The 25,506-nt window shown below is 37.2% G+C and overlaps 1 protein-coding gene across 1 annotated transcript in view; it reads left to right on the top strand.

Annotated features, from left to right (window-relative positions):
• Nucleotides 1-753: 753 nt before the first annotated feature.
• The window catches only part of ScpX (Sterol carrier protein X-related thiolase), a 28,260-nt gene continuing 3,507 nt past the window's right edge, over nucleotides 754-25,506 (top strand). The window contains exons 1-9 of the mRNA XM_076209292.1: nucleotides 754-1,007; nucleotides 2,186-2,309; nucleotides 4,972-5,165; nucleotides 6,932-7,122; nucleotides 7,728-7,965; nucleotides 8,080-8,212; nucleotides 12,789-12,911; nucleotides 24,926-25,082; nucleotides 25,173-25,278. Of these exons, the coding sequence (XP_076065407.1) occupies nucleotides 954-1,007; nucleotides 2,186-2,309; nucleotides 4,972-5,165; nucleotides 6,932-7,122; nucleotides 7,728-7,965; nucleotides 8,080-8,212; nucleotides 12,789-12,911; nucleotides 24,926-25,082; nucleotides 25,173-25,278 (1,320 nt within the window). The 5' untranslated portion in view covers nucleotides 754-953. The remainder of the gene's footprint in view (nucleotides 1,008-2,185; nucleotides 2,310-4,971; nucleotides 5,166-6,931; nucleotides 7,123-7,727; nucleotides 7,966-8,079; nucleotides 8,213-12,788; nucleotides 12,912-24,925; nucleotides 25,083-25,172; nucleotides 25,279-25,506) is intronic.

Below are 25,506 nucleotides of genomic sequence, written 5' to 3'. Positions count from 1 at the left end.
AAGGGAACATGGAAAGAAACTCAAAAATGTCAGTTATAGACGATATCTGAAAAACAGCTTTCCAAACAGAGTGGTGGATGTCTGTAACAAATTGGACGAAATAATAGTGTGTGCAAACACCATACAAGATGTTGCGAGATACAATGACAGGTTACTACGAGCATAGCTCCCCTTCCCGTATAATACAACTAGGTAAATACCCCCACCACCACCACTAACCTGGAACAAAACATCAAAACTCATAAAGTGACATACAATAAAAAAAAAATCTACAGAACTACAAATTCAGCCTTGACACTCACAACTTTCCTGAAATTGCTAGAATTTTGGCTGGCAATTTTAAATAATTTCATTATTCTCATTGCCTGCACACCTTGTTCTAACACACACACAGATCCCTGCGGAATCAGTAATATGCTGTTGTGTTTGCTCATTATTTCACATGCCTAGTTCTTTGTTTACTTTCCTGTATCTGACCCCGAAAGGTCAGCATTGTCGGTCCTACCCTAACGGTGTTCCAGCATTTATCCGCGCATTCATATGCTGCCTTCCATAGGATAAGATAATGGCACATGCATTACGCAATAACTCAATATAAAGATGTAATAGTGTACATACTGTACCTCTAATTTTAATTATAGTGGTAACGCAATGATATAAACTAATGGTTATCTAGTGTGTGGCAAAACACAATTAATTTTGATATTTTCCAAATCGCTAACTTTACTGAGGTGAAATGACAGTGAAGTTTTGAACATTCCGTTATCACTCACGATAAGTTATGGATAACCGACGAAGATGTTGTAATCAAGGTCAGAGTGCTTATGGTACCCCGGAGATAATCTGAAAAACAAATGATTTTTGGTTGAGCAGGTCGTCTTGGCAAGTGATTGAAATTGCATATAGGAACACGACTGAGAATATATCGTAATTTGAAAAGTTTAACTATAACCATGTCTCCTCAACTTCGTCGTAAGGTGTTTGTAGTAGGTGTTGGAATGACAAAGGTGAGTATTTAAATATGTGAATATTAATATGATTACGAGGTGGTGATATTTTCTTCACTATTTCGGGCTTAAATTGACCAATTAGATATTGTTTTGACCCACCCTAGCAGTCCGGCATTAGGAAAAAACTGTTGTCCTATCCCAAATATGGAAATGCAACCAGGAATGCATGACGAGCAATAATTACTTGCTGTGAAAATAGCGTTTGAAGATCACCGTACGGTGGAAATAATGCCATTCATTCCGAATATTTTCACCGTATTGTAGTCATAGGGTGCCTTGCTAATTTCATCGTATGGTTATGTTAGTAAGAAGTTAAATTATATTTTATAGATCATGATAGAGGTAGGTTAGGGAAGGTTTACTTTGAGTAGGATAGGCTTTGCTTTGGTAAATATGAGCTGATTTCCAAAATCTTACATTTATTATTTCTCTATACCAGTGAAGCTACTGATGCACAGATACTAAGCAGTGATGTTATCAGAGGAACAAGGCATATTGTTAGTAATGTTTCTGACATTTTTTTTATTCAAAGCCTCCACAACCATAGGGATATTTTCAGAAACTGCCATAACAATGGCAATATATCTATATTTCTGGCTGATAATGAATAGTCAGATTTTATTCTATCCAACTCGACAGTATAAAAATAAAAAATTAAAATCTGCTGCCCGATGATTTTAGGGAGACAACACTACTCAAGGTTGCCTGATGAGTTCTTTCTTGGACTTGGTTATACTGTAAAAATAGTAAACAATTCCAGAATCACCTTATTTATATATATATATATTTTTTGTAAGGAGTTGAATGAGGGTGACAAGGCAGCTGGCAGATAGGGTAGATGAAAGAATAATGGGATGGTTTGGGCACATGGAAAGAATGAGTGAAGAAAGACTTAACAGTAAGAGTGCAGAAGGCAGAGGTAGATGAAATGAACCCAAGGCATAAACCAAGAATGAGATGGATGGATGGGGTGAAGGGGGCTTTGAGTAAAAGTGGAATGCCTGTTGAACATGGAAGGGAGAGGGCAAGAGGTAGGTGTATGTGTCACATACCATCACACGGAGGTATTGTACCCATCATTGAAGTTTTGTAAAAGGTGATTTGTAATAACAATCTGACAGTAGTTTGATGATGGAGTTCATTTTATACAAACAAATAATATGTATTTTTTCCAGTTCAACAAACCTGGCATAGGTGGAGATTATCCTGAAATGGCCAAGGAAGCAGTGGACAAAGCTCTTTCAGACGCTCACATCACCTATGACCAGGTGCAGCAAGCATGTGTGGGCTATGTGTATGGTAAGGACCACTTCATAGTGTTCTAGTATATATGAAAAGTGCTTGTGACCCCTCAATCATAAGCTCAAGTAAATTCTACCATAAAGAACATCAAGCTCCTCTTGTATCCAAATAATATAGAATTATGGTAAACAGTTCTGATCCCCTTATTTGATTTGTTTACCCTCAGCACTTTTTCTATTTCCCTCCAATTTCCTAATCCTCTACATTTCTTCTGCCCTCAATTTCTCATCTACCAGATAATGATCTGACAATCCCGTTCTCTCCTCATAAAAATTACATCTATATCTCTTCCTATCCTCCCATTAATGTCCTCTCCACCAAAGGAAGAGTACAAGAGTAACAGAAATGAATGTACAATAATTAGAAGAGAAGACAAAAAGAATTTCAAGAGCAGGTGTAAATGACAAATGTAAAAATTAACAGGAGTTGTTCTGTAGGAACAGGGGTGGAAAGGGAGCTGGGAGATAGGGTTGATGAAAGAGTATTCGGATGGTTTGGACACATGGAAAGAATGAGTGAAGAAAGATTAGTAAAAGAAGTGTGGAAGGAGTGAATATGAGGGGGCGTCCTAGGATGAGATGGATGGATGGGGTGAAAGGGGCATTACAAAAGAGAGGAATGTCTGTAGAGGAAGGACGGGAGAGGACAGAAGATAGGGGTGAATGGAGAAGGGTTATGCATAGATGAGGCTGTGATGCATGAGGGAGAGTGGGTGGGGATGGGGGGTGAGGAAGTATGTATGAAAAAAAGGGATTTCTCCCCGCCTTCTCCTTTTTTGCATGAGGGGACGGAGAGGGGGGGTTGCCGAATTTATGAAGTGGCCTTGCTGTGGATGTGCTGTGTCTTGCGACACTGCTTCTGACCCAGAGCAGTGGACAGGATGCAGGGATGACCTGTCATCCAGGAGGTGCCAAGATAGGAGGGAGAGAAGAGGGTGGAGGGGAGTGGAATATATGAGAAATGAAATGGGTGTGAGTGATTTCTATGCTTTTTTTTTTGGCTACCCCCCGTGTAAGGGGGAAAAAGCCTGTGGTATATGTATGTATATATGTTCTGTAGGTCTGTAAATGCCAAACTGAAACTTAAAGAAGGAATATCTAAGGAAAATGTTGAAGGTGTAGTATATGAGGAAACAAAAAACAAGCTAAAATGATTAATGAAAAAATATTTCTATCAGTATTCACCAAGGAAATGGACTTCAAAGAAGAAGAGATAAGAATAATTAAGAAAAATACATTTAACAGTATAAAAGCGAAACAACATGAAGTGAATAAACTTTTTTTTAGCTTAGAAGTAAAAAGGTCCTTAGGGCTAGATGAGATTACAAATTGGATTTTAAAAGGGTTTAGAGATCACTTATTGGATGAGATCCATCAAATTATTGTATTTTCTTTGGAAGAGGGAAGGATACCACAGGACAACAAAGGAATAAGTAATGAGGAACCTCTGAATTATTGGCCAATAGCAAAATGTGTGAAAGAACTGAGAAAGAGAGGCAGATGAAATATTGAGAAAGAAATCCTGGTAAATAATCAATTGAAATTCCGAAAAGGAAGGTTCTCTGTACCAAACCTGGTAAGTTTTTATTCAAGAGCAGAAACAATCAATCAAAATATTATATCCCCCAGACTGGGATATACATTGGTGGTGTGGTCACCACATAAAATGAAAGATATGAGAGAAATAGAGACGAGAGAAAGGGCAGCTACTAGAAGGATTCCAAGTGTGGTTGGTAAATCATCTATTCTATATACCAAAAGGCCTCTTTCCCCCTTGTGAGGGAAATAGTGAGCCATAATATATCTTGTAAAGAGATATTAGAACAACTAGGATTGCCCACATTAGGAGAGTGAAGAAAAGAGGTGATATGATAGCTAGTTTATAATGGAGAAAGGAATGGAAATGATTGACAGAAAGGATCTGTTAACATTGGATAAAAAAAATCAAGAGGACAGCAGAAAATAACACAGTCCAGGAAGAAAGATGTTGAGGAACACAGTTTTCCTGACAGATCCATAAATTTGTATAACAAATTAGAAAAAAATTAATTTAGCCAGACATAAATTAATTGAAGGCAAAGATTAATAAATGGGGATATAGAAACAAGACCCCATGAGGATAACAAACACAGTCCACCATCTACAACATAAAAAACATCCTTTAATTGCTCCAGCTGCTTCATGGGAGGGAGAGAGGTTAATTTTTTAGCTTTAATGGGACTGGGATGATTGATTGATACAAGGATGCTGTAAACATGAGATGACACTCCAAAACAGGTTCAGATATTTTACATTGTACATACATATACCAAAGTCTTTTTCCCCCTTACACGGGAGATAGCCAAAGTCAAAAGCATAAATCTATTCCCACCCACTTCATCCTCATACACTCCCCTCCCATTCACCACCCCTTCCATCTTTTCTCTCTCTCTCTCTCCTCTCTCTTCCTGAATGATGGGTCATCCCTGCATCTTGCCCACTGCCCTAAGTCAGAATAGCCTGGTTAATTCCAGGTGAAACTGTGTGTATACCTTTTCGTGAGGATATGGGTAAAGTTAATGCTGTTGATTCATTTACTTATATATCCTTGATTTACATTAACTAGAATTTTTACTTTTAGCAACAGACTAAATAAATTTTATTTCTTGCTTTGGTGTCAGGTGACTCAACATGTGGCCAGTGTGCACTTTATGAAGTTGGGTTAACTGGGATTCCAATATACAATGTGAACAACAACTGCTCCACTGGCTCAACTGCACTCATGATGGGTAAACAGCTAATTGAAGGTGGCTCTGCTGACTGTGTTCTTGCCCTCGGATTTGAAAAAATGGAGCGAGGATCATTATCATCCAAGGTAGGAATCTTTTGTGTTTATTTGATAGCTGATTGAGAATTATCAGTAATCAGGCACAGGAATGTTGTGAATGCGATTATGTATTGATTTCCTACATATGTAATGCTAGAACCAAGAAAGTATGTTGTATTTAATTTACATAATTATAGTATAAAGGGAAGGAGCAACACTCATTTGGTCATATCTACTCTCAGATTTATCATACTGTTGATTTCTTGGGTGAAGCTTCCATTGTTACTTCTAAGCCAATGTTCCAGTTTGTACAAGTAGGCTTGGGTGTTGTTGTTGTTGTTGTTGTCGTTCCCTAGCCTGTCTGTCCGAGCAGTCCCGTCTCCCCAAGGAATGCCATAGCCGAAACTGGGTTTTCCCACAAATCCTTTATAGAGCGTATGTTGTGTTGTTTGCGTGCATGATTGTGTATAATGCAGTCTTCCATTATGTGTTGTATGGTATGGGGTGAAGTGTTACATCCTGGGCAGCTGTTCACAACGCGGTCATCCAGCCTCTTCTGGTAGTTCAGAAGTGCTGGGTGGTGACCGCACCGCAGTCTGGCCAGGTGGACTCTGTCCTTTCGTGGGAGAGAGGATTCAGAAGGGTGGATATCAGGGGGTCTGGCATGCAGCAGTGTGTTGTTTTTCAGTGTGTTAATGGAGCGGTGAGTGATATGATTATGAATATGTTTCCGGAGGCTGGTATTTGGTGGTTGTGGAGGAAGAGAAGAGAGTATCTGTGCGTGATAAAGGTCTTTGGGTGTTGTTTTAATGTTTCTTGGTGTGTGTGGGTGTTCTGCTATGTAGTGTAGTGGGTGTGATGTGTTTGTGGTGGCTGCGGCAAGTGTTTGTGTGCCTCTCATGTCGAGGTGGTCCTTGACTTTGAGGACTTTTGTTTCATGGTGTAAATGGTCTGTAGGTGTTGTATTTGTGCAGCCTGTAATTGTTTTTAGGGCTTTGTTTTGTATGATTTGAAGGGTGTTGTGGTGTGTCTCACTGAGATTAGGAGCCCATGCAGGACTCGCATAATTCAACACTGAGCGTATGCATTGTTTGTATATTGTTATATTAGTTTCTTTGTTTTGTCCAAATGTTGTTCCAGTGATTGACTTAAGTGCGTTAAGTCTGGGTGTGCATTTGTTTTTTATGTTTGTGATGTGTTGTTTGAAAGACATGGATGTATCGTATGTTACACCAAGAATTTTCGGTGTAGGCTTGGGTGTTCTTTGCTGCTATTCTGTATTTACTGTGCTTGATTATTATTGTCAAGTCCTCTGCATGTAAGAGAATATTGGTGTTCAAGTCTGGTTCAGGAGTTGGTAGGTCACTCACAAAGAGGTTGAACTGTAATGGTAAAAGTATTGCATCTTGAAAGAGACTAAATATTTCTAGATATTTTCATACACCTCAGTTCTTTTCATTGCAATTACTTTTAACAAAAGTCATGCAATTTCCTTTGTATTTCCATCTACTGTGTTGCATAGGAACTCTCCTCTGATGTTTTACCTCCTATCAATGACTTTGATTTCGTTAGAAAGGGAATATCACGACATCTCCCCACAACTGACACTGGGCTTTCAATTAGTGTCATTTTCATTCAATTGTTTTCTAAACAGCTATATTTGGATTTTTCCTGTCTTTCTTTCTCTCTTTTTAAATTTTTTGTTGTTCTTGGTTATATGTAGATGGAAAAAAAAGTATGCTGAATACTTGGAGATCATTAAAGTTAATATTCATCGTGATTAGGAGGCTATTATGTTTTTTTATTCATTACAGTTTGACGACAGAACAAATCCAATGCAGAGGCATGTAATGACCATGGTAGAGGCATCTGGATTGGAATCGGCACCAATGGCACCACAGCTTTTTGGCAATGCTGGGAAGTATCATATGGAGAAGTATGGTACCACAGCCAAACACCTTGCCAAGATTGCTTACAAAAATCACCTTCATTCAACCAGGAATCCGTATGTATTAAATTCAGACCTGACTTTAGGTTCTTAAGTCTTGGGAAGAGTTGGTAGATTTAAGGAGGGACAGCAGTACTAGTATTTCTCTAAGTCAGTATTTTAATTGGAGCCACAGCAAATGAATATGAAGGAGATAGGATTGTGATAGTGGATTTGATTAAGTTCTTGTATTAGCTACCAGTAATTTGTATGATGAAAACAGACCTCGTATGTGCTCATACATATAGGGTACACCTTAACATATGTACTAATGATGATTATCTGCTTTTGGTGATCTTGTGAGATGGACATCTTAGAGACACATTTCTTCCTTGCCCATCTTTATATTTGATAATAAATAATGGCCTCAGGTTATAAACACATAGATTTAACCAAGAAGTCAGCCAAAATAATTTTGCCAGATTTAACCAAGAAGTCAGTCAAAATAATTTTGCCAACCCTTGATTTGGGATTATTTTAGTCATGGTTTTTCCACCTAAAATCACTTTACAGTTAATGTCCCCCCCCCTTTTTTTTTTCTTCTTCTTCTTTAAAAGTTTCTACATATATTTGGGTGCATTTTTCTTCAATATACTATAATTTCTAATTACTGTCATGCACAGGTATTCCCAATTTCAAGATGAGTACAGTTTAGAACAGATTGAGGCCTCACCACAAGTTTTTGGTCCACTCACCAAGCTGCAGTGTTGTCCCACTTCGGATGGGTCTGCTGCAGTAATTCTTGCCAGTGAGGACTTTGTAAAAAATCATAACCTTCAGAATCAAGCTGTGGAGATTGTTGGCATGGAAATGGCTACTGATTTTCCTTCAACATTTGAAGAGAAAAATCCTATGAAAATTGTAAGAGAAATTAATGTAGATTTGTAACTTGATACGTCCTTTGACTTATGGACTGTAAAACATATTTATTTTATGTAAGATTTAGAGGTATCAGATACCTCTTTATTTCTACAGGTGGGTTTTGATATGACAAAAGCAGCTGCAGGAAGGCTTTTTAAAAACGCTGGATATCAACCATCTGACGTAGATGTTGTTGAGCTACATGACTGTTTCTCTGCCAATGAACTCATCACCTATGAGGCTCTTGGTAAGCCTAATTTTTCTTTTCTTTTCTTACCCAAATATCCTCACATTATTCAACTTAATTTAATAGCACCTCTGAATTAGAAATGTTTTTAGTTGCACTGAAACTATTCAAATGCAAATACTGTATGGCAAACAAAGAGTGTGCATTGAACTCATTTATGTGGCATGAATCTGGGGAATGAAATACCAGGATCAAAGCAGGTGAACCAAGATTGCTTACCATATGCCACATATTATATACCATGTACTATAAACCAAAGGCCATTTTCTATTCATAAGGGAATGGCTGACTCAAACTACACACACACATAAACTATTTCTTGGGAAGCAAATTCATTACAAAAGCAAAAGAGGAGAAGAATTTTGGAGTGTTGGTAAAAGACAACCTGTCACCTGGCAGACTTATCAGCAGGATTATGGAAGAGATGTACGGACTACTGCAGAAGATTAAATTGGTTTTTCACTACATGGTTGAAGAGATGATGAAAAAACTCATTGAAACCCTGATCCATCAAAACCTGGATTATGTGTCAGTGGTATGGTCCCCACACAGAGTGAAGGATATAAGCAAGATTGAGAGAATACAAAGATCAGCAGCCAAACTGCTCCCCAGTCTGGCAGATAAACCATACAAGGAAAGACTGGTTCTGCCAACTTTAAAAGATCGAAGAGAAAGAACTGATATGATTACAATATTTAGATCACTATAGGGGATGAATTACATTGACTGAAGAGCTCTCTTAAGGGTAAGAGGACTTTAAGAGGTCATGAGAACAAATTAACCCCTTCGTTACTGACCTGTCAACCTTATGTAAACAAACGTTTCAAACCGTCCCATGAATGGCTGGAGCCTTATGTTTGTAAACACAGACACTTGCCACCACGTGGGTAGAAATAACCCAGAAACCGAGGCCTTGAGAGCCCTCAATACACACAGCTTATAACTGTGACACGTGCGTGTCACGGGGAGCACGCTCGGTTCCTGGCGGGTGCACTCAGCCGTGACACGCAGGTGTCACAAAACACACATCCGGTACTCAAGGGGTTAAGGAAGACTATATGTCTAAAAGATGTGAAGAAATACAGTTTTCCATATAGATGCATAAATACTTGAAATAGCTTAGATGATATAGCCCAAGCTGAAACAATACATGAATTCAAATCAAAGTATGATAATTGGAAATCAAGGATATAGATTAAATTGGAACTGTAGACAGATTTGGGGCTATATATGATAAAAGTGGAGAATAGGAAACTGGACTCGGTGACCAATACTCCTTTCCTGTATACTACAATTAGGTAAATACACACAATAAAGATATGCCAAGAAGTCAAAAACGGAGAAATTACCATCATGATAACAGGATACAACTGATCAGCTTGATGGCATGTTTAGATTAGGTCAGTACAAGAGGAATGATGCATGTCCTATGATAATAAAGTTTAATTTGCAAGCCATAGCAAATGATTAGTAAGCCTTGGAAGTTAGTAGTGAAAGAAAATTTGGAAACTATTTTCATAACTAAGGATGCAACTTAAATGAACATACAAAGACATGGGAACCTGTAAAAGAAACCAATGCCAAAAATTTAATGAGAACAGAAGAAGAAAAACAACAGTATTTCTAGAGTTCTCAATCAAAGCATGAGGAAATGGTTTTGAAAAAGGTCGGAGGACAATATAGTTTAGGAAACACTGTACTGAGGTCTCTAAGTGTTCAATATATGCAATTTCAAAGTTATACAATGACTAAAATTTTGCAAAAAACCTAATTCATGCAAGAGAATTTTGGAGTTCTGTGAAGCAATGCAAGACTTGAGTGTATGTTAGGTGGATGCACAAGATGTATACCCTCCACTTTTAATGCCACCACACACTCCCCTCTGTGTTGTGTGTCAGTCAAGCTTCATGTGTTTAGTTTATTTCCTTTGAAGTTAGTTTACTTTGTACTGTACTTAGTCTGGAAACTTGGAAAGGAAACAAATGTATGATGATTCAAATGTGCACATCTTTTCTAAAGTTATAATCCATTTCAATGTCCTTACTTTTAAATGTACACACGCAGCATCCAGTCATTTCGCCCAATTAGTCAATTCACCACAGGTCAATTCACCCACACAATGGAGTCAAATCACATCCACAGCATAGTCAGTTTGCCCATAATGTAGAATCAATTGCCCCACAATCTAGAGCAGAGTTGCTAACTTTAAAGTGACCTTCTTCTAGCAGCATTTTCAGCAATCTATAACATGATCATGTTTTGTTTTTGTTATTAGTTTTAAGAATTATATTTTCTTTTTTGCAACAGTTTTGGAGATATACAAATGGGTGTGTTTCATATTTGTTATTAATTTTAAGAATCTTTATATTTTGTTTCTGTCCAGCTAATGGCTTAGGTGTTCTGAGTAAGTCTGAAATCATGACAGGGAGTATATATATAACTCCAGAGCTTTCAGAGCTCTCTGAAGGGCCTTGGATCCCAGCTTCAAAGGACCTCACAGTTATGATGTATGATTGGTGGAGATACTCTGAATTCCTTTCCACCAACTGAATTTTTCATGCCATGGAAGAAAGGCCATTATATACAGATGAGATTGTGCCATATCTTCATCATATTCTTTTGCAAGCTCCTATTTGAGTAGTCAGACAGTTTTGGTTGTTCAGACTGCATGATAATGTAACATTTAACATAATACAAAGGAAGTAAAAATATTCCCAGGCAGAACTCTCAAATCATTTACGAAATAATCTGTATGTCAATAGTTTAGAAGGGTGCCATGAAATGCCATTATTGTGTGTTTTGTGCAAAACCTGTATCATTAAGAGACCCTGAGAGATTTTTTTTTTTCCAGATTAGGAACAGTGAACAAAAATAAGAATATATGGACTCAATTCTAGGTTGAAAGAAGTTTTCTCTAAAATTTATATTGGCATAATTAGAAATATTCTTTTCACATTAGGAACAGTGAACAAAAATAAGAATATATGGACTCAATTCTAGGTTGAAAGAAGTTTTCTCTAAAATTTATATTGGCATAATTAGAAATATTTTTTCACATATTAGGAACAGTGAACAAAAATAAGAATATGTGGACTCGATTCTAGGTTGAAAGAAGTTTTCTCAAAAATTTATATTGGCATAATTAGAAATAGTTTTTTCACATATTAGGAACAGTGAACAAAAATAAGAATATATGGACTCAATTCTAGGTTGAAAGAAGTTTTCTCTAAAATTTATATTGGCATAATTAGAAATAGTTTTTTTCACATATTCCAACATGTATTCTATCCAGTTCAAGTCAACGTGTATTTTACCAGTAATTTCAGTTCTTAATACTGGTCCAAAATAGAATGTACTGCTGTTTGTTGGTCCATCCAGAAATTAAGAATTTATAAGTTTCTGAACATAACTATCAGATCCTAGTCAAGAGAAGGAAATGGTTACAAGTCATTATTTATTCATACCCTGAGTAAAATCGTTAGACAACATCACAGATTGAGCAATAGAGTAGAGCAGGTGAGAGAGTGCAACATAAAAGAATGGATGCAAAAATATTGTGAATGGATGACACAAATTAAAGTGATGTTCCCTGCATCTGTTCCCTAGATAAATAGATGTAGAAGGGGGGGGGGGGGGGTCACTATATGGTGAAGTGGTGGGTGTGAACCAGCCTTGGCTGTCAGGCCCTGCAGTGTGGTAGGAGGAGGAGGATCCTTTATGTCCAAGGTGCTCAGATGCGAGGGGTGGAGAAAGTGGGTATTTTGACCTGGTCAGCCTCCAAATAAAGGGGACAGAGCTGTTAGTATATATGTACTGTACATAGTATACATATAGGCCCAAAGTGATTGTGAGATAGGGTGGGAGTTACCTTTATACAAATGTTTTATCAAACCCCAATTAATGACCCTCGCCTCCATTACCAGGATTTAATGCTCTGCACTTTTCCCCACCACTGTAATGAGTTTCCCAATTTTGAACATGATTCTTTGGCATTAGTTATTATAAAATTAATTAACATAGCATAATGATGGGGTTAACTGTATATATGAAGTGTGTCATATGAAATATGTACTTGTACGTTTTACTTTTGTTTTGATGCCATATTTATATCTATTATAGTAATAATATGTGTTGCATCAAATTTCACTAAGTGGAAAACCTGCAGCTCTACAGCATCTGGCAATAGCAATCCCACAGATCTCTCAGGGAAGAAGCTTTGGACTGTTGTCAGTCTTGTATTAGTGTGGAACTTTCTCTGTCACAAGCTATAAGTAATAGGAGGGGAACAGTCCCTGATTGTCAGCTTTCAATGTTTGAAAAGGTATGAGACATAGAGTTGAAGTTGATAGAGAGATATTTTGAGCACAGTCCAGAAACCAAGTGTGAGTCCTACAGGGAGATGAGGGGGGTTGACAGGTTTTGTGTATCAATAGCTTTGCTGTCTATCTTGCAAGACCACCACAATCAGGTACCTGTCATTGGTATATAAGTTTATGAATCCAGTCTAAGTACAATAAATTTGGGATAAGAATCAGGTTACTGAAAAATCCATCCATTCTTTCTTTTTCATCGTTAGGTCTTTGTGGTGATGGTGAAGCAGCTCAGATGGTTGACAGTGGCAACAATACATATGGTGGCAAATATGTAGTGAATCCCTCAGGAGGACTGATTTCAAAAGGACATCCACTTGGAGCAACAGGTAAGTCACACTCGCACACACACACACACTTTCGTCGGATGGACGGCGAAGATTGGAGTTCCGAAGAAAAATCAAATTTTACGTGGATCTCAACGTCAAGGAAGTACCTTATTGTATTTACAGGGAAGGGGAAAGCTCGTGGTGTAGTGGGAAGGTGAGAAAAAAGGAGAAGGGGAGGGATTACTGAGGGAAATGGAAGGAAATGAGGAAGGGGAGGACTTGGTCCAGGAGGCCAGGCGTCTTGTAAACAAACGAAGGACTGAGGATTTTGGAGAAGAAGGGATTAACAAAAATGTAAAGATTAGAAATATAGATAAGAGCAGCACAATGGAAGGTGAAGATAATAATTTCCAGGGATTTAATGAGGGGGGGGATACCAACCTCCCCCGATTAGCAAGACTAGAGGAAAAACTTGAAAAAATGACCGAACATTGGGAGAGTAGGTTCGGTAACATAGCAAAGATTGCGCAGAGAGTTGAAAAATTGGAAGAACTAGAGAAGGTGAACAAAAACTTAACCAAAGAAATAGAAGAATTAAAAAGACAGTTAAAAGAAGTAAAAGAGGAGAATGAGGAATTAAAGAGGAATAATAAAGACAATAAAGAGGCCATAGCAAAAGAAGCACAGGGTTGGAAAAAAATCCAAGAAAACAGTAAAGTTGCATTTACTGACATAATTAAACAGCAAATGAAAGAACAAACTGAAGACTCAGTTATTAAAGTGATGAGACAGAAGGAGAATATAGTAAGAGACTTAGCAGATAAAAAGAAATGTATAATTATATTAGGAATGGAAGAGAAATATAACCTAAATAGAACCACAAGAATCAATGAGGAAAAAGAAAAAATAAGCAGTTTACTAGAATTAGTTCAGGAAGATGAGCCTGAAATCATGAAACAAATTGAAGAGATGTATAGACTCGGAAAGTATAGTACAGATAAGACCAGACCAATTAAGATTAAATTCAGGTCACAAATGACGGCAGAGAATATCTTAGCAAAAACAGGGAAACTAGCAGCAAGTGAACAATATAAAAAGGTATGGATAAAAAGAGAAATTAATAAAGAGGAAAGAGAGGAGGAAAAAATGAAAAGACAAGAAGCTAAGGAAAAAAACGAGAACAGAACAGAGTCAGAAAAAGAGAAGTTCTATTGGAGAGTAGTGAATATGAAAGTAAGGAAATACGACATACTAGAGAAAAACAAAAGGGAAACAGAGAATACAATGGAAGTGGCAGAAAACTAAAAGTGTCTTACACAAATATAGATGGATTAATAACAGGATTGAATGAGCTGAATGATTATCTGAAGGAAAAAGAACCGGACATAATGGGAATTGTAGAAACAAAATTAAAAGGTCCACTACCACCCAACAGTGTAGGACATGATGCATATAATTATTGGATTAGAAACAGAGAGACAAAACAAGGGGGTGGAGTTATGTTCCTGACTAAAAAGATATAAACGTGAGGTGTGTCACATATGGAAAGAATACAGTAGAGATGATTATGATCAAGGTGGAAGACAGAGATAAGAAGAGCAGAAAGTTTGTGATAAATTATGTGCCTCCAAAAACAGCCTTGTGGGAAGAGAGTGAACATAAAAGTAAGTTAGAAGACACAAGGATAACATTAAATAAGATAATGGAAGATGGAGGAAGAATAATTATGATGGGTGACTTTAATTGCAAAGAAGTCTGCTGGGAAGAGATGACAGTAAAGGGTGGAGACAGCTCATGGAGAAATGTTCTACTCGAGATGATTATTGACCATACAATGACACAGTGGATACAGGAGAACACTAGGTATAGAAATGAAGAACCATCGAGACTAGACCTAATAATCACATCTGAACCTAGAATAGTGGAAAAGATTGAATATAAGACACCAATAAGTAAAAGTACCACATATTGATTGAACTGGAACTAAATGAGGAAAAATACATGAAAAGAAATGAACAATATAGAAAAGGAAGAATGTATGAAAAAACAAATTTTGATAAAATAAGAGAATTCTTTCAAAAAGAAAACTGGGAAGGAATATACAAAGAAGAAACAACAGTGGAAGAGAAATGGAATATTTTGACAAAAATTTATAAAAAAAAAAAAAAAAAAAAAAAAAAAAAGGAGTGGAAAAGTATGTCCCAAGACAAAAACAAGAAAAAGAATATGTAAAGTGCTGGTACAACAAAAGTTGTAGGGAGTTAAATGACAAAAGAGATAAAGCTTGGACCAAATGGAAGAAAGACAAAAGACCTGAAAAATGGAAAATATATACTTGTTATAGAAATAAATATGTACAAGTGTGCAGAGAGGAAAAGAGAAAATATGAAAAAGATGTCATAGAAAAATGTAAAGATCAACCAAAATTATTTTACATATTTGTAAACAACAAACTGAAAAACAAACAAGATTTGGAGAAATTAAGACAAGGAGGAGTTGAATACACAGAGGAAATAGAAATGGTGGAAATTATGAACAAGCATTTTAAATCAGTGTTTACAAGGGAGAACATACAACCTGAAGAGATCGAATGGAAAGAGAAAGTCCCCCCTATGAAAGAAATAGAAGTAACAAAGAATGAAATAATGAAACACTTGAGTAATCTTGATGTCAGAAAATCGCATGGACCAGATGAAATAGCAAACTGGATTTTGAAAGAATGCAGGAATGAACTGGCAGACAAAATACATAGCATAATAAACAGTTCCTTGAAAGAAGGAAAAGTTCCAGAAGATTGGAAAAAAGCAATTATAGTACCTATATATAAAGGGGGAAATAAAGAAGACCCTACCAACTATAGACCAGTCTCTCTAACAAGTACAATAGCAAAAATTTGTGAAAGAATTGTCAAAAGTAGATGGGTAAAATATTTAGAAAAAAAACAATGTGCTAAATCCAAGGAAATTTGGATTCAGACAAGGACGATCATGCATCACCAATTTAATGTTTCTATTCAAGGCTAATAGATATAATACAAGAAAGAGATGGATGGGCTGATTGTGTATTTCTAGACCTAAAAAAAGCTTTTGACAATAAGAAGTTGCTTAAGAAATTAGAAACCGAAGGAGGAATACAGGGCAAACTGCTTAAATGGATGGAAGACTTTTTGCAAGAAAGAAAAATGAGAGTAGTGATAAGAGACAAACACTCAAATTGGGATGAAGTAATAAGTGGTGTTCCACAAGGAACAGTTTTGGCCCCAATAATGTTTGCTATATATATTAATGATATGGATGAAGAAATTGAAAGCTATATGAGCTTCTTTGCAGATGATGCAAAACTATTAAAAAAAGTGAACACGGAAGAAGATTGTGAATCACTACAGAGTGATCTAAATAAAGTCTGGGAATGGAGTAGGAAGTGGGAGATGGAATTCAATACTAAAAAGTGTAGTATAATGGAATTTGGAAAAAGCAAAACCAGAATAACAGGATCATATAAATTGGGAAAAGAAAAAAAAAAGTTGAAAATGAGAAGGACCTGGGAGTCATTGTTATGAATAATATGTCACCTGAAAAACAAATAAATAAGATTTTTGGTGAAACTTATAATTTAATAAGAACAATCAAAGTGGCATTTACATACCTGGATGAAGAAAATTCTAATCACTCTGATAAGACCAAGATTGGAATATACAGCAACAATGTGGTCACCAAGTACAAAAAAATGTATAAAAAAAACTTGAAAGAATACAAAGAGCAATTACAAAATTGGTACCAACACTCTCAAAACTATCATATGAAGAGAGACTAGCAAAACTTGAGCTACAGGCACTAGAGCAAAGAAGAGAGGAGATTTGATAACTATTTACAGAATCATGAAAGGCATAGAAATTATTGATAGAGAGGATCTAATAAAATGGGACATGGAAAGGAAATCAAGAAAGACAGCTATAGAAGAGATCTGAAAAAGAACAGCTTTCCTCACAGAGTAATAGACAGTTGGAACAAGTTAGATGAGAAAATAGTGTGTGCAAAAACAATACATGAATTTAAAAATAGTTTAGATCAATTTAGATATGAAGACGGGACACCACGAGCATAGCTCCCCTTCCCATAAAATACAACTAGGTAGATACACACACACACATATATATATATGTATGTATTTACCAAATTGTCACCACACCTAAAGAAGCTATAAGAAAAATAGAATACAAAGGACATCAACTAAAATTCATCCCAAACCAAAATGATAAGACACATGAAAAGAGATTAAGAAAACTGGGGCTTACCACATTGGAGGAGTGAAGAGAGAGAAGTGATATTATCATGATCAGAAAAATGTATGGGGAAAAAATGGACAAAGGATTATTAGTATGACATGAAAGGTAAACAAAAGGTCATAGTAAAAAATTTAAAAGTAGCATTGCTTAAAAAGGTGTTAGGAAGTAAACCTTTCCACATAGAAACAATGTGAAACAATGTGGACAAAAAATAATCAAGGCTAACAACATGAATTAAAGTCAAAGTTTGACAAGTAGAAAATTAGAGACAGGACCCCATGAATACAGCACCAGTCATGTATACTACAACTATGCATATAGAACTACTAGGTACATATTCATGGATGCATTCACTTCAGGTGTGGCTGTTATATATCTCTATCCCAAAAGCCTTTTCCTTATTTTAAGGGAGGTAGCCAGCTAAGGCAAGCATCCACCCACACCTATCCAACACCTGTATGCTTCCCTCATATAGCTCCTTGTGGATGAAGGGCCATCTATACCCCTTGCCCACTACCTAAGTTAGTACCAGTGCAGCAACACACAGCACATCCACAGGAGGGCCCAACAGCCTTAGTTGGTTTACCCCCACTGCTTCATTTACATGGTGATCCTCCCTCCTTGTCTCCACACACCTAGATAAAGAAGACAAGGAGAAATGCCTTGTGGATGCATCAATTTATCATCCATTCACAACCATTTCCCACTCACACTTATCTCTTTCTACATTCCATGCTCAGTAATCTCTGTTTACTCAAGGGCCCCCTTGCTCCACATATACCCATCTCATTCTTGGTCTTCCCTGCAAGTTCACTTCATCCACCTCTGCCTTCTTTTTGCTAGTCTTTCTTCACTAATTCTCTCCACGTGGTAAAACCATCCCCGTGTTCTTTCATCAACCCTATCTACCAGCCATGAGCACAGTGTCATCAGTAAACATCAACTGGCTCACCTTCAACTTTCCCTGCCCACCTCCCTCCCACTTACCTCCCATTCCACCTAATCCATGTACACATTGAACAACCCTGGTGACATTACACAAATCTGGCTTCACCTCAATCCACTCTAACCATTCCCAATCCTAACATGAGCTCTACTACTCAAGTAAAAGCTTTTGACTGCTTATAACAGCTTTCCCCCCATTCAATATACTGCTTATGTATTACCTCCCACAATTCCTTCTTTAGATCTATAAAACAACCCAAAAATCCTTATCTTTTGCAAAAACTTCCTTAGCCTTACAAAAAATTGATCCACAGACCCTCTACCATTCCTAAAGCCACGCTGTTCCTCCCCAATAACTTTCTTGACAGGACTGCTTGGCCAGTCAGTCTAGGAAATGACAACAACAACTCCATTCCTTTTCTTATCCTCTCAGTTACCCTGCCATATGGTTTTCCAACTACACTCAACAAACTGATTCCTCTGAAACTACAACATTCATAATTGTCCCCATTTCCCTTTGTACATACATACATATACCAAGGCTTTTTCCCCCTTCCAAGGGAGGTAGCCAAAAAGGGAAAGGCATAAAAACACTCCCACCCATTTCCCTTTGTAAAATGAGAATATACAAGCACTCTTCCAGTCCTCCGACTCATTCTCTCCTTTGGTACACATTAAACAACCTCACCACATTCACATATTCTTTAAAATTAGCTACCTGACTCCCCCCACACTCTCTTCACCTCTCCCATTTTTTTATTCTTTTCAAAATTCTCTGTCAAACTCCTACCATATTTTATATCTGCCCCCCTCTTTGCCTCCCTTACCTTAAATTTCACTTCTCTCCTCTTGTCCCATATGATTTGCGGTTCCTATTCTTCAAAAGAATAAAACTGGACACCAGTTGTTTAAAAGGTTTTATTTACACATTTACAAATTTACAATAATTTATTTTTCTTTCACCCAATTAATCACTGCAAGCAAATCCTCAGTACCACCTAACCTAATCTAACCATAGGTCAGGTATGTATTGTTCCCCTTACATGGGACCATTATTTTTCAAAAGGTAAAAAAAAAAAAAAAAAAAAAAATGGGACCGCTGTAGTTGAAAAGGGGCAAGTGGGGCCCCAGTTCTTTAAAATCTACATTTTCTTGCCAACATAAATAAATGATGTATGGCTCCGATCCTTTTAAGAATGCCCCAAAACAGTCCCAAAGTTATTGGTTACAAGTTACCATACAGTCCCACAGTACGGGAGTTATCAGTTGTGAAAATAAATGTATTATATATTAGTATCATGTTTATTTTCATGCACTTAGTTGTAGATTTGACCATGTTTATTTTTCAAGTCAATGGTTATGTTTTTTTACACTGGTAACTTACTTTTTTGTATAAGCAAAACTACAATTTTTGCCTTTGCGCATGCGTTGAAGTTCTTTTTCCAATCTGTCACTATCCAAATGATTTGACAAAATTGGAAACGTTTGCCTAAGCGCAAAAGTTTAAAAATATAAATCTAATGACATTCTTGGGGACTGTTATAGACTTCACTGTATTGATTTGAAACCTTGACATGTTACGTAAGAAACACGGGAAGTAAACATTGAATATTTGAGCCACGATCTAATACAACGATAGGAGATAAAATGTTTGGGAATGATCGAAGACTATGAGGTACCTATATGACTAAAAATTCACTTCAGAAAGTATACAGTTAATTAAAAGAAATAAAAAAAACATTGTTTAAAAGATCCTATAATCTAGAACTCAAAATTGTGATTGGTGAACAAGACAAAATAGTAAAAGTGGCGGTCATTAAAGAATAAAGACGAAAGATTTTTATACGCCGTTATCTTGCACGGTAGCAGACAACCCAATCATGTATAACTGAGAAGCTGATAAACACAGATCAGCTGATCGGCGAGTGGTTGGAAGTTGTTGCGGAACATGTAAGTCCCTATGTCTTTATTCGCATGTAAAGAACATTCACATATATATCTTGAAGTATTGTCAGAATTAAGCAAGAGCTATTTCACCTATCGTTTAAAAGATGCTCATAATATTATCTTCTTATGTAATTCGTGAATTTTTATATAAAAACATCACTAGAAATAAATTGGTGAGGCAAGATATTGCCAACGATATGGCTGTAATTTTCTACGTTCATGCATTCATTTAGGAGGAAAATATAGAACTAAAGACGTTTATTAAAGAAAAAAATATAAGTTAAAGTATAGCAGCCATTAGTCTAGCAGAAATAAGCAGTGGGTTTTAGGAAAATAGTTGTAAATGTTCCATAGTAAAACAAGACGCAGCAATGTAAACAATGCGCCATGTTCGCCCGTGTTTGGCTGAAAATCCGCCAAAACCCTGCGCCACGAGTGAGAACAAATTACGATATCTGAGGAGGAGAAGGCTAAAATGGTACAGTCACACGAAAGTAAAACCGTAATAGTTGCATGAAAAGAGTAGTAGAACGGCGGAAATGCATAGCTTGTTAATTAACTGACAGAAATATGGGCTGGCGTATTTCTGCTATTCCAGAAATAGCCAAACCCAATTTTGTGTTTTTCCTGATGCATTTTGTAACGTTGATTATATTTGTCTTATGGATTTCATAGATTAAAGATAATTTCAGATCAGGAAATAATGGTTGTATATGTCTTAACAGCTGAATATTGACTGGGACTTTGAAAAAAACGTGCTTCAGAGAAAAACGCCAGAAACCGCCATACCGGTTGCTATCCTGGGCGTTTAAAGTGACGACGGCAAATAATCGTAATTACCAGCGTTGCGATGTGTTCGTTCAGTGCCACCGTTGATATGGATGGTTTATGTCTATAGTTATATTTTCTTTTTACTAATATCTAACGTTTGTAACACCATCGAACATTAAAACAATATTAGTATAGGATAGGTCTAGCCACAGATGCATACTGCCCGAGGTGTAACTACCACACTGAGAACACAATACCTTATTCTACACTGTCTTACACTAACAATCCCTAGACAACAACATATTTCTTCTCTTGAGTGACTTATGGGCCCACCCATAGGTTGTTGACTGTTACCTGGAAGATGTGAGTCTCCAAAAGAGAGAAGACTGTTTTTGGAGGACTAGAGATAGAGAGAAAACAATCCAGGCCCTTATGCTCCACATGCTCTAAATCCCTAAATTATGCACACAGCCATCAAGTGCAGCACATGTTACTATTGGTTCTTCTTAACATGTGTGACAGTCATCAACATACACCAATACACAAAGAAGTGAAATAGTAATGAAAACATGACAATACTCACACAAACACATAGACACACTCTAAACATACTACTACACAGGTAAACATAAAACGACTCGCCAACAAGCATTCAGAACTGTTCCACTTCCTAGAAGAACACAACATACACTTATACAAGAAACGAGATGGACACTACAAATAGCAATACCCTCATTCACAGCATACCCTTCTCCAACAAAACAGGAGTTACCTGGCAGTCACTCATAGACATTATGACTGAAGAAATCACAATCAAAATACAAATAAATAAGAAAACAACCTACACCATCACAAACATATATATTCCACCAACTACTTAAACCCCCACAAGGCTACCTCCCCCAACCAACATTGATTCAAGGAAGGCAATGCTACCAGCACTCTACTCACAAACATCTCACAACAAATTCTGGGGACCCACATCTTCGGTAGGGCTTGGAGAAGGCCTTCCTTCTTTGAGGGTGGGGTGAGCATCTTCCTTGCTTTGTTGTCTTGATATTTGGTGCTTGAAGGTTAGACACTGCAGTGCATATAACCTTTAACATAGTGCAGGTTGAGTCTGCAGTCTGTGAGTGTAAGGTAGATCAGTCAGACCATCAACTTACTTTGCCCACCTTTATTATACTGATTCCAGTAGTTTTAAATTCCCAAGGAAGCCTAAGTTCCACACAAGAGAAGCAAAATTGAGAATGAGTCAAATGGCCGAGATGGACAAGGTGGACATGAAGTTGGGGGACAGGCAGCCATTGGATTTTACTAAATAAGTTACTATTCCTTCAGCCTTAGCTACAATTAGATTGTTCTTTAATTTAGAACTTACAATGTCACCTTCATCAGTACAGGATGAACAGCTTATGCAAAAAATTATCAAGGAAATACAGTTTTGTGTCTTGACTGGAGAGATGGTGCTCTGTAACAAATGGAAGATGTGCATACTTGCCAGAGGAGAATTTCAACCTCAAGAAGTGGAGGTGCTGGATAACAAGTTGATATTCCTCTACAGCAGTGGTTCCCAAACTAGGGGGCGCGTCCCCCTAGGGAGGCGTGAGGAGGATACAAGGGGGGCGTGAAGTCATCTGCTCAAAGATATTTGTTTAATTAGAATAATAGAATTATTCAAAGAACAAATATCTGCCATTACATACATGCAAAGTATAATTATAGCAGTCACTCCAACTCGTTTTCTATTAAGCTAGTTCTCCTTACACGTTTTGGACACGTCACCGATACCAACCACACTGACGCCACTGAGGGACTCGTCACAAACTCCCAATACTTCAATCCCAGAATTTCTAATTTTGTGAGGAAGAAGCTGCAGCATCCATCTCACTAGATTAGTTCATAAATTGTGCCTAGTCTCATGAGTCTTTCCAAATATTATATGCCATATTTTCAAATTATTTATTCTTAAAATTGCAAGTCAATTTTGCCAATTTGCTAATGTTCAATTTTTTTTCGCTCCCAACCATATTTTTCGTTTTTGGTTACTTAGAAAAATGTCTCTGGAATCTACTATTATTTGTTTGAGTGGCTTTCATTATTAAAATTTAATACAAACAGAAATTTGTTTTCCTGAATAATGCTAAGAATTAAATGCAAGAATCATTTCACATGAACAAGAGAGGGAGTGGGGGCGTGCGGGACTATTGGAAGCAAAAAGGGGGCGTCGGGTAAGATAGATTGGGGAACCTCTGCCCTACAGTTTACCAGATACCCATGGATAATGAAAGTAGTTATTGGAAAAGTACATGTTGAGTTTTATGTCGTTGGCAATCATATTATTTTCCTAGTACACATAAGAATTTCATGTTTGGCTACAGATTAAACAGTAGGGTACAGGGGGTCTTCGAATTACGACGGAGTTCCGTTCCTACGCCGTCTGAAGCTAATCGGAACCAGCCTAAGTAAGCACCTTCTGCGATGATTGCTTGCCTTTTCTTCGATGCATTGCCATCTGAAATCTCCCTTACGCTTGGTAGTCATAATAAATAAAAATAAAAGTCCCCTAAAATAGCAACCCAAAACGAGAGAGCGAATTATAAGTAAAAACCCCAAAATGGCGCTTAACCTTCCGTCTATCGTTGCATGACAACCTATTCCTCCGCCGCGCTCACCAACTATTGTTTTGCATTAATTTTTTAAACAAAAAAAGTAAGCAAATCAACAGTTATACGAGGCAAACACTGCCAGTGTTGTAACCACGGAACGGGGGAAGTCCAGGCCGTCGTAAACCAAGGAATTCCTATATGTGTATGAGTAATAAAATTGTGTTGAAGTTGGTAAAGATAAGCTTACTTAAGATGTATGATATTCATATGATATACGAATTATAAGGCTGTGACATCGTTTCTTACACCCGGAAATCCCCTGGTGTTGGAATACGTGTAACAAAGAATTACAAATTCACCAAACTTATGTATGATTTTATTATCAATAATGGTATGTGGTGTAACTATTAACAGGCTGAACTTCGGATTTCTCCTGCATCGTGGATGATCTATTTCCTTTTATTGAAGGTTGGGTTATATCTGGTGATGGTGAAAAAATTTCAAATTACTGTACCTGAAGGATTTTTTTTATTTGGAAAAATGTTTCAGCGTGTTACTCGAAAGTCATTGGGGAAGGGAGGATACAAATCGAGTGATTTCAGATAGTAAAGAACGTTAGGTTCGTTCAAATCAATATGATTATCTTAAGGGAATTATGTACCAGTTTCGTAGAAGAAAGTGTGGAGCATTTTTCGAGTCTTTATCAATACAAGTCGCGTCACGTCGTCGACAATCCTGTATTCGAATGGCTTTAAACCAACTTTATTTACAATATTGTAGAATGTTCTCATAGTATTATAATAATATATCCAAGTTACACGTTGTTGCATGCTCAATTTACGCGCGAATTATATTATACAAGGAGAATATGAAATGCCTGTTTGAAAAGGAAAATGCATAATAAGTTTTAGCTATATAGAGTACACAATTTCGGAAATCGATGTGACACTAGTGGTGAACAGTCCCCCACGTGTGCTTCTACGCGATATTTCTGATTATGTATCGCCGTTGCAGAAATGCGATGGGTAGGGAATGTATATATTATGTAGAGATAGCTGGCCTTCGGCCTTGTACAGTGTCATTCCAATAAAGTGCCTAAGCTAAACCGACTGTCAGTCTCTTCCAGTGTCACTAGCCCAGTAACAGATCCCTAGTTACACTGTCATCTTGGGTTTTTATGTGAAAAAAGAAAAGTAGACAATATTAGCCAGACCTGATTTTTTTTCCCAAGATGTTCAGATTAAATTTCGCAAGTGTGTAGGAGATCCGACTTAAGATGAATTATTCTATTTCCGTATCGCTTTTGGAAATTTCGTGTGACTCTTATTTAAATCTAAATATTTCCAGATATTTGGCTGTGTTACGTCACTACACAAGACAATTTTATGTTTCCGCTTAAATAAAAAAAAAGATTACACGAAGTCGACGTAAAGTTGAGGAATCGCTAAGATGATAGCATATACGCGATATTGTAAGATGGAAGGTGTGTGTGACTATTTGTTTTATTATTGTGGCAGGTTTGGCCCAATGCAGTGAACTTTGTTGGCAGCTGAGAGGCTTGGCTGATAAGAGACAAGTTCCTGGTGCTCGTCTCGCCCTACAACATAATATTGGACTAGGAGGAGCAGTAGTTGTTGCACTGTACAAAATGGGATTTAGAGGAAACGATCTCAGGTGAGTAACAATCCACATTTGAAAACCTGAAGTGTTAATTGTGTTGCATTGTTACAGTTGAGATTATTGCTTAAATTTATCATTCCTCAGCATTGCTATGAAGGCCACATCAGCAGCCGACGACTTCCAGTCGGCAAGCATCTTTGACATGATTGAAAAGGCGCTGGCAGCTGACGGGGAAGCACTAGTTAAAAAGGTTTGTTGACTTGATTTTAGACTTAGTATATATTAGGCCCGATCGTAACTGCATTTAAACATAAATTCACTTTCCACCACCACCCCTGTCCCTCTTATTCTCTATCTTTATCTTTCTCCGTCTTTCTCTTCCTCCCCCCATGTCCCCCAACTTTTCCTTCTTCCTCTCTTTCATTTTTATTGGTTTTCAACCTTCCTTCACTCCCTCTAGACCCACTCTCCACTTCCC

The sequence above is a fragment of the Oratosquilla oratoria genome, chromosome 2, assembly GCF_046742065.1.
Source record: "Oratosquilla oratoria isolate Oo_2021 chromosome 2, ASM4674206v1, whole genome shotgun sequence".
NCBI classification, from domain to species: Eukaryota; Metazoa; Arthropoda; class Malacostraca; order Stomatopoda; family Squillidae; genus Oratosquilla; species Oratosquilla oratoria.
The sequence above is the reverse complement of the archived record's forward strand: the minus strand, read 5'-3'. Positions and strand labels throughout refer to the sequence as shown.